Source organism: Medicago truncatula, chromosome 7, assembly GCF_003473485.1.
Source record: "Medicago truncatula cultivar Jemalong A17 chromosome 7, MtrunA17r5.0-ANR, whole genome shotgun sequence".
NCBI lineage: Eukaryota > Viridiplantae > Streptophyta > Magnoliopsida > Fabales > Fabaceae > Medicago > Medicago truncatula.
In genome coordinates, this window is record NC_053048.1 from 1,330,692 (window position 1) to 1,347,121 (window position 16,430).

At 31.3% G+C, this 16,430-nt stretch overlaps 1 protein-coding gene across 1 annotated transcript; it reads left to right on the plus strand.

Annotated features, from left to right (window-relative positions):
• Positions 1-10,804: 10,804 nt before the first annotated feature.
• On the plus strand, positions 10,805-16,016 carry LOC25497406 (cytokinin hydroxylase). The gene is made up of 5 exons (XM_013591982.3): positions 10,805-11,370; positions 11,581-11,807; positions 12,206-12,447; positions 13,067-13,436; positions 15,204-16,016. The coding sequence occupies exons 1-5, from the start codon at positions 11,094-11,096 to the stop codon at positions 15,621-15,623; spliced, it is 1,536 nt and encodes a 511-aa protein (XP_013447436.2). The 5' UTR covers positions 10,805-11,093; the 3' UTR covers positions 15,624-16,016.
• Positions 16,017-16,430: the final 414 nt, after the last annotated feature.

A 16,430-nucleotide genomic window follows, 5' to 3' on the forward strand; every position in this document is an offset into this window, starting at 1 on the left:
GAAATCAAGCAAATCGACAAAGCAAGACATTTGAAGACTTGTCAAGACTTTGGGAAGATCATGAATGAAGACCCTGCCGAACCTTATGTCAGGCCATCCCATGTGCAAAAAGAGTGTGTTTTTGAACCTTTTATTAATGTGTTTCTGCCTTCTGAAGAATTGAACAATGAAAACTCCTAAATTGAAGAAGGTGAAAACCAAGATAATGAGGAAGATGACATGATGTCTTGTTTTGTTTATTTATATGATCTTCATTCTTCGTATCCTTGATCCTTCATGTGATGTTTTGATTTGTTGATTTAAATAATTTTTCATTACAAAACACTCAAAACACCTATGAAGTTGCATGATTTAGGATAAAAATGAATTACAATGACTCGAGTGAAAACAATACAATTTATTCCTCAAACCATTGACAACTCCTCTAACTCTCAACTTATTTGTCTTCAAAAATGTTATTTGATGCTTCGCCATCACTACCTTAGGACCACTAAATAACTACAGTGTGGTCTAAGAGGTACAATAGAAACACCGCATGAACATACTAATTGCTCTTGTTTGTAGAGAAAGTCTACCAATAGGTAATCTCATATTCACATAGTGATGTTCCCATCTCTCAGCCTCCATCCCTTGGGCATTATCCAACTGTATGGCTTTTGTGTGATGATCCTCGAAGACTTCAAGTGGCCAAATAAATGTGATGTGAGAACCCTTTATTCTCTAGCACTCAACATAAACATCTTCAATGTCTAATCAAGCAAGTCATTATGCAAAGTTGCACAACATTCTTTGGAAATTTGGGATCGATGGTTCATCAGATTACCATGGATAGGCACGTTCAAAACGCATGGCATATGATCTAGTTTGATGGTTATTTCACCAATGGCAAACTGAAAGATATTGGTCTCTTCATGCCACTCTCTGTCAACACCGTACAAAGGCTTAAGACCATAAGCCTCCGCCACATTCCGAAACCATGCCAAATGATATGACAGTTTTTCCATCTCGGTTTTCTTCTTCCCACTGTTTATGAATCAGGGTGGTTTATCACGTCCCTACATAATACTTTTTTTTTTTTAAAGAATGTATCTACATAATAAATAAATAAATGAAAACATAAATATAAATCATCATAACATTTGAATTTGAAAATAACAAAGAGATTATTTGAAAATTATTTGGATCTTCACATGTTTGGTGTCGTGATGGGAAGTCATGTCGAGTCTCAACCTATAAACGTTGTCACAACCAACAGAAAAATAACGATTAACCATTATTTGAAGAAATTTATCAAACACCTTGAGCATCAAAATAAACATATAATTTTCATTGTGTTATTTGAATTTTTAAACCACCATATCAGACTAATACTTAATTTAAAATACTCTCACAGTAAAATCAATCATATTTACCAAGTTCACAAACCCTAAAATATAAAATGTGAAGGAAAGTGTTGGCTTGGAGATTTTGAATATTTTCTTCTTGTTTGAGTTTGAAGAATTTTGTTTGAGTTTGATTTGTTGGAGTATGAAGGAAAAGTGTAAGAAAATAAGGTTGAAACACAAAATGTAACTTCGGTTTCTATTTTAATATGTATCGGCGCACATTAGGGTGTAACTCCCGTACCTGAGAAATCAAGAGTTAGAGCCTAAACCGCTCGGGTGTTACGAACTAAGGAATGTATTTTTGGTAGTTTGAAGGGAAAGTGTGTAAGGGGATCTAAAATGCAATTTGCAAATCATAATGAGATGAGATCTATCATCTATGAGAGCATATTTTGCCAACAAAATGGGCTGCATTATTGGCCCTTCTACTAACATGATAAGGAAAATTGATGTTGCCACATCAAAGCTTGTTAAAAAACACCACAAAATTACTAATATAACATCATTGGTAGTTCACTAATAATTGATTTAAGGTTAAATTTATCATTTTATGGTGTTTATTAGCATCGTGTGGAGTGTGAAAGGCAATTTTCCATGATAAGACACAAAATCAAAAAAATGGGCTCTTCCTTGGAAGATGATATCATGGAGCCCGTGTAATAAAAACAAAAGGATGAACTTTTCTTACCCCTATATCACTTCAAATATGTAGACGCATTTGGAAAGAAAAAAAAAAATAGCTTCATTGTCATCTAAACTTGTATTTCCAGACAAAATCATGTCTTTTTTTTAATCTAGAAGTACATTATGGGAATCTTGTATGGTTTATTTTTTATTTTATTTTTTGTAAATGTGGAGTGGAAACGATTAGAAGATCCATGGTATACTTTGTAAGTGATTACTCGGGTTTTGCTATAGAAAATGGTCAAGTGATCAAGTCCAGAACCAAACCCAACCATAGCTTTTTGCAAAGAAACCTTGTCAAAATCTCTCATACACCAAGCAATCGCGACTAACCATAGTTCGAAATAGCTGCATCAACATTAAGCTTGTAGAAGTCTTGAAAAGGAGCCAACTGACTTAAGTATGATTAACAAATTTTTCATGAGAATTGTAGATCCATAAAAAATAAAATAAAAACTTTAGAAGTGTTTACACCGAAAAATAATTATTTTTCAATCGATATAAGGTTATGGGAAGAGTATAATAGCCGAGTTTGGATATATGTTTCTTTCTCAAGTCCACTTACTAGTATGTGCGTTTTGAAGACATCAAGTTGGATCAAAGATGAGTAAAACTAGACAATGAGGCATTAAACCCACACTCTATTTGTAGCCCCTCTAATGGCAAAGGGTCGTGATTAAGGAAGCACGTATTGTGGAAAGGTTGTCCACTATGAACCTTGTCAACGGATCATGTCATAAAGTTGAAGCTGACAGTCGAATCTGGGATGGCACAAACACCTCAACAAGGAAAAACCAACACACATCTTGCAGAAAAAGCCGAGAGAGGCTATAGACTATTGGCCATGTCGTTTAGGCCAACATGAAATTTTGCCTATAAATACCTATCATAATGTATTGAAGACACAAATCATGATCAATCAAACACAAGTTATTTTTGCTATTTTTATGTCCATCATTATGTCTTCACCATTATTTTACATGCCTTTTTTTAGTCTGGTAGCGAAAACCCAAAAAAGAATTGTATTTAACACTCCACTGGAATAGTTAAGGAACACACCTTCGAGAGACATAGTTCCTCCTCAGCATCAATCGCTTGCAGAAAGAGAATCATACTTGAGGATTAGAAAATACCTCAACTAATTTCTTGTTCCATCAACAAAATATGGTTCTTTTAATTTCTCTTACATTATAAATGCTCTTAATTGGTTGATTTATTTTTTTTACTTTACCCTCTGAATATCATATTTAAAGGAACTTTGGTAATTCATAGTTCGACTGAGAGGTGTGATTAATGAATCTTTCTGCTAGGATTAAAATTCGGATTCTCCTCAACGGTTTGTTTTTAATTGAAACTCATTAACTACTTAATTAATCAAACTTTTCTTTGTCAAATAATTTAGTAATTAAAAATTCACATTTTTAGTTCAACTTTATTAACCCCTTAATTTCAAATTGTTGTTAATACGAGAGTCAAATGTCTTCCATTTTGGAGTTTCAATGAAAAACATATTGAAATGAGAGAAATAATATTTGAACAAACATTTTTTCGCATTCTTACATTTTATTTTTACTTTCTCTCTATTGGTTTAGTTTCTGTGTTAATACCTGTATTTCTTTATATATTTTGGTTGTCTCACAAGTTTTCTAAAAAAAATGATTGTTCAAATAACATCCCCGTAAAATAATATCCTAAATTAAAAGTGAAATTGTCGGATCATTCTCATGTGCAATTACTTTTAGACTTTACACCATCGGTTTCTCCTTTTTCAGTCAACAACAATTTCTTACTTTTATAGCCTACCATGCATGAAACACTTGTATTTGAATGATTATCACGTACATTTTAATTCTCTTTAAGCCCTTTCCGCCAAGGATGACATTTTAGAACAAACCAGTTTTCAAACAACAACCATCTCTAATAATTATTCCTTCTTTTCCAACTTTCTTAATTATTGTTCAAGTTTACTATAATTTTCACCACCCTCATATCAATCACCATCATTTATAATTTACAATTTTTATTTTTTGTAGGGACAATTCAGTTTGTTAGTCTATGCATCTTGACAGAACAAATCCAAAGCCAAATTAAATCGTTCTTGATTCTAAGTACTATTTTTATTATAAAAAAAAAAACACAATTAGCAAGTCTTGATTAAGTTTTTAAATTTAAATATTAAGGATTAGTCTTGTTAAGCTTTCGGCTAGTCTTGATTCTTAATCCACTTCGGTATATGTGCTAGCTATCCGAAAGAATAGAATGCTAGGTGCATTCAAAAGTAATTTGAATTATATGAAAGTTTTCTTCTAGTTGACTCATATATCTTGATCATGTGCACCAAAAAAATGTTATTATTATTAACCATGTTCTACTTCAAATGAAGGATAACTTTGACAAGTTTTAAAATAGTATGAACATTCTTTTGTTCATTTAAAAAGAAAAAATATTTTATTCTTTGACCTAAAATAAGTAACAAAAAGTATCACGTGAGGAAGTATATCCACTAATTTCTCCACTTCTCTCTCTAAGGTTTCAATTTCAAACCCAGTAAAACTCTAGCAAAAACAACCATTGTCGGTATGATAATACCCTAGTTTCCCATCACACACCATCTTGTTATTTAGGGCTGATGAAATCACAAAATTATTTAGGTGAAGGTTAGACTAGGATAGATTTTTTAATGAAAATGCCATCTTAACCGTTAATTATAATCTAAAGGAGACTAGGCCATTGGGCTTTTGCCCTCTTTTGTACCAAAAAACAAAAAAAATAGGTTTTTTTATTTTTTATTTTTGAAGAATGAGATAGGGTTATTTAGAATTTACATTATTCTCCTTTTTAATATATGCCACTTTAGTTTTGTGTTTTGCATAACTGTGTATAGCTTTTATACACATGCATTTAACTGAATCACATTGATATATATTGTGATGTGAGTAGTAAAAAAAAATGGTAATTTGTGAATTTTTTTTTATGACAATTGTTTGTGATTGAACGCATACTTTAAAAATTAGTTACAATAATATAGTGTATACAAATTATAATCTAATCATAATTAACTATAGGTTAAATATGTTTTTGTTCCCTATAAAATTGGGATATTTTAAGTTTAGTCCTTGCTTAATTTTAATTGTTTTTTTAGTCCCTATAAAAAATTTATGCATTCAGTTTTAGTCCCTACTAAATTCAAAATTGTTTAATTATGTTTAAACTTTTAAGTTTTTAAGCAATTTTTTGAAGACGTGTTAAAAACATTGCTAAAAGTTCCTCCACAAAAAATTATCTCTAAATTTAATTTCTATGTTCAAATTTTTGTGGCTTTTATCTTGAACTTTTGTTGTTTAAAAAAAGTCATATTAATTCATTTTATATTAAAAAATTCTAAATTTTAATAAATGAATCTTTTGTAATGTTGTCTCAGAAAAATTGTTCTATTTCCTTTTGCATTTTGTAGCTTCAATTAACCAAAAAAGTTTCAAAAAGTTATACTTTTACCTAGACAAACTATTTGCTTTCGAGTTTTGAGTTAACACTCAAGGTCAAAGACATGCTGGGCTTTAGAACAAAAGAGATTCCAGAATAGCCTTTTTGCAAAAAGCTGTGTTTTTACTAGTTTTTAAAAATATATCAGCGGTAAAATTTACATACATTAAGTGTAGAAAAATGACTCGATTTCTCAGCAATCAGACTTTCACGTATTCTGGTGTTTGCTCGATCAAGATTGCTCAGTTAGTAGGGACAGTATATAATATATAGAGAGGTCAGGGTTCAAACCTCAGACACTGTACATATTCTCCTTAAAAAAAATTATAACTTCTAGCCACTCTTGACAAAAAAAAATATATATATATGATTGGATGACCGGAAAGTTTATTTATTTTATTTCAAAAGGCATTTTATAATGTTAGTATATATAAATTAACTCTTCAATTTAGATTGGACCATTTTACCTCAAACTACAAAGCTTCCACAAAGGAGTTGGTCTGCCTTGTTCTTCTTGTTTTTCATGCAAATAATTTGTTCACACATGACTATTGTGATTGATGCATACTCCACTTAACTTTATAGTAGTTTGCTTTCAGTCCTATCAAAGGCATTTTATTCCGTTGGGTGTCAAAGGTGCTGAATGCTGATAGATATATGTCATAGGAAAATAAGTTTGATCTCGATTCTCAGACGATTCTCTTGTGTTATCATAGAAGATTAAGAGGTCATCGTGAGTTTAGTTCAGTTGATATAAACAAAGCATAATATATGTAAAGTCCGGAGTTCAAACTCCGACAAAAAAAAAAAAAAAGATTAAGAGGTCAAGTAAATATATAATATTACTAATGTAGTTATGTCATCTGTATATGCCATGCATCAACCCAGTAATCTTGAATGTAGAGGAAATATACCGAACAATTCAAATCACATATTGATCGAGCTTATAAAGCCTGCAGCCAATAGGTTGATCCAATTCAAGGAAATACTTAATGGACCCTTTTTTTTTTTTTTAAACATTTTTATTTTCATAACGTTATGCAATTTCACCGGGTAATTGAAATTTTGTTAATTTCAAGGGGGTAATTGACGAAACCTTCAATTTCAAAGAGGAAATTGACTATTTACTCAAAAATAGACCAAAGACTTTTGTTAGTCAGTCTGACATATCACTGCTTCTAATTTTTGGTTTGACATATGGCAAAAATGAAATTTGATGTTAGGTGGAGAAGGTGGATTATTGAATTTCTTAGGTCAACATCGATCCGCTTTTATTTTGGTTAAAAACATCAGTTGTAAGATGTATCGATATCTTTCTTCTTCTTCTTAAATAGAAGGAATAAAGATGATGATGAAAAACTTTTGAAAGATTAAGTCAAAAGAATATTATAGAAATTAATAAGAAAAATTGAAGCATAGAACAAAAACACATTAATCCCAAAAACTTATAGGGACGCAAACACGACACTTCTTTTATGAAGATGAAAGATAAAATTTGCTAACTCTGTACGGACGGAAAATTTAATTATCACTAAGCATTTGAGGGATTTGGATTTGTTGTTGTACCAAATTCACACAGTTTGCCGCAGTAGCAAATCTGCACCGTCCGATCTAAAGTGAACGGTCAAGATCTAACATTGTGTGAAATCATACTTATATCTAATCTTTGTTAACATTGCTAATGACTTTGCAAACCCTAAACCTAAATGGTTTTGGCTCCAAAACAAGGGAAGCCGTTGGATCTCATCATTTGGCTAAGCATGCATCTCATCCTTTGATCTAATCTGAGTCAAACTTTCAAATTTGATGTATATTTCCTATGCACTTATCCAAGTTTTGACTCATTAATTATCCTCCAATTCCCAAATTGACTCCACACTTATCGATGTTCACCTCTTTCTCCTTCATTTTTTAAGTTCTCTTCTCTCCTCTCCCATTATTCCTTCTTTATGTGTTGGAATTCATATTGCTTTTACTCGAAAAAATCTCTTCGCCCTTTGAGTTGTTCATCTTCCACCTCACTCTCAGACATTCAAACAAAATTCTCTGCCGTTGCCGCTTTCTCCGTCGCCGCAGCTCTCTCCTGTCGTCGCCCTTCACCAATGCTCTCGATTCCGACATCACCTTCGCCGTTGTCGTATGCGGCATCGTATCAGCCAGTGTGTTATAATAATAGTTTTATACCAACTTACTAACTCTCACATCATTATAAGTTTCAAAACATAGTAAACGTGATTGTGCTTATTTATGAGCCGCTAGAACTCTTTTTATTGAAGCTTACTTGATTGAGAAACAAAAATAAATTGTCGGTAGTTCAACATATTTATATAATGCAGTACTATTAGTGCTGAAAGTGTATTAAATTTATCTGACAGGTAAAACTTTTCTATGGAGAGCGATGTCATCTGCATTGCGCTCAAGAGGGGAAATTGTGTTGACCGTTGCTTTAAGCGGTATAGTGGCATTGCTTATCCCTGGAGGAAGATATCTTCCGCAGTCGGTATTCTCCCATGGTCAACTATATGTTGCAATCTCAAGAGTTACATCAAGAAGTGGGCTTGAAATTTTGATGACCTATAAAAATGGTGATTGCATTAATATGACTGTATTATTGAGGTTTCATTTTCTAACTAATTTCAATTGTGTTCTGATTGTTCTTACACACAATCCGATATCTGAAGATGTATGCCTCTTTTTTATTCTTTTTAGGTTCATTGGAAGGCAATTCTGTATACATTATATATGTTGGCAAGGATTATATTAAGAATCTGCTCTATTTAATTCTTACTGCATTTCATTTGTATGTAGCAATATAGAATGCTGATAACTATTATTGCTTACTCCATCTTCAATTTTTGTTCAACGATTTTGTGTCTAATATGTAGCAGTCGAGAATGCTAATTGCTGTTAACTACTATTGCTTACTCCATCTTCAATTTTTGTTCAATGATTTTGTGGCTGATATTGTTACATTACGTATGTCCTTAGCCTATAAGAGATTAGACTTAATTCATTCATTGAGTAGACAATTTCATTTACATATATTATATATATATATATATATATATATATATATATATTCATTTTTGTTTGTTATCATTGCTTGATTAGTTATCCAATTGAATGTTGTGTTGTTGTCTTGGTTATATTACTTAGATTTGTTACGTATATTACTTAGTGAATAATTAAAGTTCTTTTACCATTATATTTATAAGTGACATATATGTTTTAAAACTGACTCTAAATATGAATTTAAAATGGTCTAATTACCAAGACTTTGCTCATATATAATTTTTTTTATGTTATGTTCTGGTGTCCTTTTTGTTTCTTGGCATATATTTATGGGTTAATGGTGCTTTACCCCCTGTAATATAGATCATTTTTTGTTTTCCCCCCTGTAAAATATTTTTTTTGATTTACTCCCCTTTAATTTTTTTTTTTTGGAATACCCCCCTAATAGGTCATAAAAAAACGACTTTATTTTTTTTTTGCAAAAAATATTTTACATGGGGGAAAACAAAAAATGACCTATATTACAAGGGGGTAAAACACCATTAACCCTATATTTATTTATAGTGCAATAGGCTAGCAACCACACCTGAAATGGATGTAACCTCTCATGTTCATTCTGTGTCCCATTTTCCCTCTTTGGTTGCCTCTATGAAGAGGCATCGTTGATCCTTTTTATGGTGTTGCAGATAAAATTTTAACCACTTCTATTTAAGGAAAAGAAACTATCATGAAACAAAGTGAGAAAGGACATATTTGAGTTAATAACTATGTTATGTCTCTCATTCCCGGCGAAGAAAGGACATATTTGAGTTGTGATTCTCTAATAGCAGATACCGCATCAGTCAATAGGCCAGATGATATTCACACACCAGAATTCTTGAACACAATCAATTCATCGGGTCTTCCTAATCACAAGATTACTTTGAAAGTTGGAGTTCCTATTATGTTGTTGAGAAATTTGGACATAACAGCAGGTTTGTGTAATGGTACTCGACTAATGGTCACTAAGATGGGAAGATATGTTATTGAAGGGAGGGTAATATCAGGAAACAATGTTGGAGAGAAGGTCTACATACCGAGATTGTCATTGACACCATCTGATACCAGAATTCCTTTCAAATTTCAACGCAGATAGTTTCCTATAGCTTTGTGCTTTGCAATGACTATAAACAAAAGTCAGGGACAATCACTTAAGCAAGTTGGCTTCTATCTTCCACAATCGGTCTTCTCACATGGACAGCTATATGTTGCAATATCATGTGTTACATCAAGGGATGGTCTGAAGATATTATTAACATATGACAATGAGGATTGTATTAGCACCACTTCAAATGTAGCTTATAAGAAAATATTCGAAAATGTGTGACCCAATATTTTGTATGGCCTTAAATGCTTTTTATGTTTATTTATTTTATTTTTTATGTAATGAATAATATCGGAATTTTTTTAGCTTCTTCATTTTTAATGTCCCGGGCGTTAGCACGGGTAAAAGTCCTAGTTGTTAAAATCTGTGCTGTGAATTTGAAACCATCAGATCATGAATTGATGGCTGAGATTTACTATTATAGCAAACTGTTTGAATTTGCTACAGCAGCAAATCCAGATCCAGAATTGATAATTGACTGAAAGGATAAAGTATGGTAGAATCCATCAACTCACATTTGGAATGAATATAAGGGCCAAACAACATCTCAAAAATAAAAAAATACTCATACATAAAACTAAAACTGCATAGATAAACTTTATAATTCGTATTTTATCAAATATACCAGATTTTCAGACTCAAGTTTGTTATTCGCACAATATGTAGTCTTGTTTTATCTTAGAAGCGGCATGTATGAGAGTTTGTCTTGCAAAATTTAGGACAGTGTCCAAAACATCTTAAATAGAACAACCTGATCGTAACTCAACCCATCAATAAATTCGGTGGATGAAAATTCTTTTTAAAATAGACTTTGAAAATCCAAAAACCAACTATTCAAGTGAAGCCAAGAGTTATTATAGAGTTTTCTCACCAATTGATAGGCAATTAGAGTTCAGTTGCAGATAGTGGACAAGTGCTAAAGTTGAAAAACCAATACAGATAGAAGCATAAGTTAATGGATTACGCCAATAATAATATGCTACTATAGCATATTACTCTATATATTCTCAAATATAATCATCAATTTTGGAATTAACTCTTGTTGCATACTTGCATATGTGTAAAAAATATTGTGTCATATCCCTTATGAACAGCTCATTTCTATGTATGTACACACACTACACCCTCCTTTGTCTTCAAAGCTATGAGTAATGATGAATCACAAACACTTTCTTAAAACCACTAAACAAAATTTAATAACTCAACTCAGCCACAGTGTGTGTATATAAAAATGAAGGAATAGTCACAGATCAAATTCCCACTATATAAGTTGAGTCACACATCATATTCCCATCTCATATCACTACTCTAACTTCCTATAATCTCAAATTCACTTCTCATCATCCCAAAATATATATTGGCACCACAAAAAAAAAATCATCTCCATGATGGTGGTTCTTAATATACTTTTGTTCATACTAGTGACTTTTCTATTTAAACTCTTGTATGAAAACCTATCATGTTACTTCCTCACTCCACTGCGCATCAAGAAAATCATGGAGATGCAAGGTGTTCGGGGCCCGAGACCTAGCTTCTTCACCGGGAACATCCTCGACATGGCTTCCCTTGTTTCCAAATCAACCTCACAAGACATGAAAACTATAAGCCATGACATTGTCGGTCGCCTTCTTCCTCATTTTCTTCTCTGGTCGTCCCAATTCGGTGCGTACGTCAATTATACATATAGATAACGACCCAGGTGAAACACTTTGTTGTGATTCAAATATAACAAATTGTTTTCATCTGAGTCGCTATATATATATATATATATTATAATAATAATAATAATAATAATAATAATAATAATAATAATAATTTTTTGAGGGGAATATTATATTATAATTAGTTTAATTGGACATGTTAATTGTGTAGGAAAGAGGTATATATATTGGAATGGTCCAGAGCCAAGGTTGTGTTTGACAGAAACTGAATTGATAAAAGAGTTTCTTTCAAAATACAGTACAGTATCTGGGAAATCATGGTTACAAAAACAGGGTTCAAAACATTTCATTGGAGAAGGAGTATTGATGGCAAATGGTGAAAATTGGTATCACCAACGTCACATTGTTGCCCCTGCATTCATGGGGAACAGGCTTAAGGTATTATTCAATCATACTCATCATGGGGTTGAATTGACTTCACTCATAAATTCACACGTTAGTGCTATTATCACATCGGTGATTGTTGGATCAAGATCAAACGGCACAGAAAGCAAGTATATTTTGATTTTTTTTTTAAAACTATTAAATACCAAGTTTGAAATATTGACCGTCTGATCTTGATCTAACATTAACACCCACCATTGTGCTAATTGCATTGAATTTGTGACTGCGGACAATCCAAATAATATTATAATACACAAACACAGATACTAGACACAACACTAAAGAAAGCTATTAAATGTCCCAGACACTTACAAGTGTCAGACACTCAAACATGCTTTCAACTTGAAGTGTCAGTGTTGCATAGAAAAACATTGATGAAATGTTATTTGTAGAGCTATGCAGGGCATATGGTGGAATGTACTAAAGAGATGTTAGAATCACTGCAAAAAGGGTTGGAGTGTGGACAAAGTGAGGTGGAGATTGGTGAGTACATGGCTAAACTTACTGCAGATATTATCTCTAGAACTGAGTTTGGTGCAAGCTACCAAAAGGGAAGGAAAATATTCCATCTCCTCACAGTTCTCCAGACTCTTTGTGCTCAAGCAAGTCGCCACCTTTGCTTTCCTGGCAGCAGGTAGGTACTTTCACTTTACAGCAACTTTGTTTCCAAACCACCAATTTTCCTTTTTCTTTTTCTAAAATAATAATAATAATTGAAATTTGTGTCATTTAGTGTGCATTTAAAATTGCGAGCGCGACTATGTTAAATTATCTTTATTAACTATTGATATATCTTGCTTTAAAAAAACTATTAACGTATTTTAGTTATCATAAATGCAAAGTGAGAGAATATCAAATTGAGAGTGTTGCACCGAACATAATATTAATTAGAGAGTGTGATTGAAAAAATTGCATCGAAAACTAAAAGCAACACTTGTTTTTGGTGAAAAAGTAATACAAATTTGAAGAGACTTAAATCGTGCTTGCAAATCTTTAAAGATAATTAGAGAAAAAGTAAAATTTATGTATTAAAGTGACACTAATGAACATTGTAGAATTGAAAATTTGAACTCGATCTATTAAGATTATAATGTTAAACTCTTGCAACTATGAGATTTTTTTTAAGGTTCAATAAAATCTATTTTTTTACCAACAAGCATTCAATGCATGTCCTAATCATCACATTCATGTTTTTTTTTTCTTCTTCTTTTCATTGATGTCAAAATCCTCTAAGATTCAATTGGTGTACATAGGTTTTTTCCAAGCAAGTACAATAGAGAAATAAAGTCATTGAAGATGGAAGTGGAGAGATTATTAATGGAAATAATACAAAGCAGAAAAGATTGTGTTGAGATTGGAAGAAGCAATTCTTATGGGAATGATTTATTGGGTATACTATTGAATGAGATGCAAAAGAAGGAAACTAGTTTAAATTTGCAATTAGTGATGGATGAATGCAAAACATTTTTCTTTTCTGGTCATGAAACAACAGCGCTTTTACTCACTTGGACAGTTATGTTACTAGCAAGTAATCCATCTTGGCAAGAAAAAGTTAGAGATGAGGTTAAAAGGGTATGCAATGGAGGAATTCCCTCTTTGGATAAACTCTCCAAGCTCAGTATGGTAAGTAATTAACAAAATCTTCTTGTTTTAAATGGAAAAATAAAAATAAGGTGCGATCATATCGGTACTACTAATACACCAGATTCTATCAAAATTTCGCAGTTAAACTTACTTAAACGAGAGTAATATTTATGCATTAGTGATATCTTTGAAAACGAAACGAAAAACACTTCATAGTTTATTTGATTTTTAAAACTTCTCACAATCATGAATGTGAAAGCTTTTTTTTTTATTTTTTTTTATTTTTATTGTTTTTTAGTTTACACTTACAAAAGAAGAGAGAGTCATATTAGACTATTTTTTAAGTTATGAGGGACAAGTAGTGGGCTGGTCCAATTTTTGTATCTAATATTCTTATGCACATTATACAAATCATTTTCTACTTTTTGTTTTTACTTTATTTTACTATCATTTAACTTTTAGAAGTGTTATGTACTCTTCGTTCCTTAAAAAAAAGTTTTCATGAGTTTAATTTAATTGATAAAGACATTGTATTTATATATAGAGGTTAGATTTCTTCTAACCACTATGATACTTGGAAAAAAAAAAAAAAAAGTAATTTTCTTCATCTCCCAAAAAATAATTCCCTTCATTGCTTCAAAAAAAAATAATTTCCTTCATGAAACCTAAACATTAGTTGCATTTAAAACCGTAAACACTTTCCCCATTATATATTAGGGGAACTTCTATGGTTCACTCACAAAATGAGGTGTATCGGTATCCCTGCTTCTTAATTTTATAAACGAACGATCATTTTTTATGTAGTAAATAGCTATTTGTCAATATTTATATTTTATAGAACAATATTTCATAAGAAAAAACATCATTTAATAAGAATCGTAGTAACTTTTTTTACATATTATTGTAAAAAATAATGAATGTTCTCAATTATGAGTGATAAAAATTTTAAAAAATAAAAAATTATTTCGTTGACACTTTGATGAATAAGATTTAGTTATTATAATAATAAATGATAAAAAAATAATTTTTTTTTCTTCAAAAAACAACTCATTTAACTATTAATTTAAACAGTAAGTATACCGATACATTCAAATATAGTGGGTGTACCATATAATTTATCATATATTATTGTTATATGGTAGTGTAAGTTTAGGCTATAGTATTTCATCTAAAAGCATAATCAATCAAAAGATCCTAGGCTTTTAATTAATTAAGTTATTATTAGCACGATGTTTAGAAAAGACAGTTTAGAAATATTTTAGTTTAACCTAGATATGTATGTTTTGAGCAAAAAACAAAAAATATGATTTGCTTTTTAAAAACAAAATTAAAATATGATTTATTCAGCTATCATCTTTGCACTCGTGCGTAGATGGTGTCGTTTAGAATAATATATCAATATTATTTATTATCATGGTTATCTTTCTTTTTAGGGGGACCCAAGTGCACAAAAGGTAAAAGATATTCGTTCAAGTTCAATAACGATACAACCATACTTTTATGAGAAGAAAAAACCCGTATCATATCATAGGAAAAGAGAACAAAAAGAAAATGATTTGACCTTAATCACTCAATAAAGAGAGATATATTTATATCACCTTAAAAAAAGATATATATTATAATTTTTTTTTGTCAAATAACCTAGTGAGGTGTCAAGAGTTCGAACATTTAATATATATATATTATACAATATTCTAATCAACTGAGCTAAGTTCACGGAACATATATTATATCTTTTGTCAACAGAACAATATTACTATATTATAATATATAAAATAACCAATTTTTTATTATTTAATTTTGCAGTTACATATGGTAATCAACGAGTCATTGAGGCTCTATCCTCCAGCATCTGTGCTCCCTAGAATGGCCTTTGAAGACATAATATTGGGTGACCTTTACATCCCTAAAGGGTTATCAATTTGGATTCCTGTGTTGGCAATTCATCATAGTGAAAAACTATGGGGTAAAGATGCAAATGAATTCAATCCAGAGAGGTTTACTTCAAAATCATTCATTCCTGGCCGTTTTTTACCATTTGCTTTTGGCCCAAGAAATTGTGTTGGACAAACATTTGCCTTAATGGAAGCTAAAATTATATTAGCCATGTTAATCTCTCGATTTAGCTTCACAATTTCAGATAATTACCGTCACGCACCCGTGGTTGTGCTCACAATTAAGCCCAAGCATGGGGTTCAAATTTGTTTGAAGCCTTTGGAGACATGATATGGGACGTAGCCAATTTTTGAGTCGTGACGCAGATGGATCAACTTCAATCGATCAATAAATAGTTGTGTTAGTGTATTCAGTTAATCTAAGGTACTAAAAAGTCGTCTCATATGACCCGCGTCAATGATCTTAATTGTTTGATTTTTATCAACAATCGAGATCATAAACGACAATAAATCTTTAGTTATTGCTTCAAATTTAAATCCGGAAAATTAGGCTTTTTAGTTTATAATTGAGGGAGAGGAGTCTTTTTTGTTTTTGGTCTTTTTATGATGCGGAGAGTGAGTTGTGACAATCTTGACCATGATGAGCATTCTTGTAACTTTTTATTTTATTTGCAACTTGTTTTGCAATGAAGAAATGGAAATGAAACAATGATTGCAAGGATTAGAAAATTTAAATTAATTAATAGCAACTTGAATGAAAGAACATCTATTAATTTATCTCTTCAATATAACATGAGATAAAGATATTAGAGGAGCTGTTTTGATAAGTTTTTAAAACAGGTGTGCGCCAATAATGAAGACTAAAAATGACACAAAATTATATTATGCGATGGGTATAGAAGGAGAACGGATCCTCTCCTTCGGAATTCTCTCCATCTCTCTCCTTCATTTATTCCTAGCCACTGGATCAATCAAATGGTGGAAATATTAAAAGATAAATAACATGGGATTCAATGTAAAAAGCTTATTGATGTAAAGTGTCCATAATTATTGGCTAAAATATTGTTTCGGTCCCTCTAAATATGTCTCGTTTTAGTTTTAATCCCTGAAAAAAATTATTGTTTTTTGTCCATGCAAA

Coding starts and splice junctions, on each gene's coding strand:
- LOC25497406 (XM_013591982.3), top strand. CDS start 11,094: ATGATGGTGGTTCTTAATATACTTTTGTTCATACTAGTGACTTTTCTA. Junction 11,371..11,580: donor TCTCTGGTCGTCCCAATTCG/GTGCGTACGTCA, acceptor TTAATTGTGTAG/GAAAGAGGTATATATATTGG. Junction 11,808..12,205: donor TCATGGGGAACAGGCTTAAG/GTATTATTCAAT, acceptor TGTTATTTGTAG/AGCTATGCAGGGCATATGGT.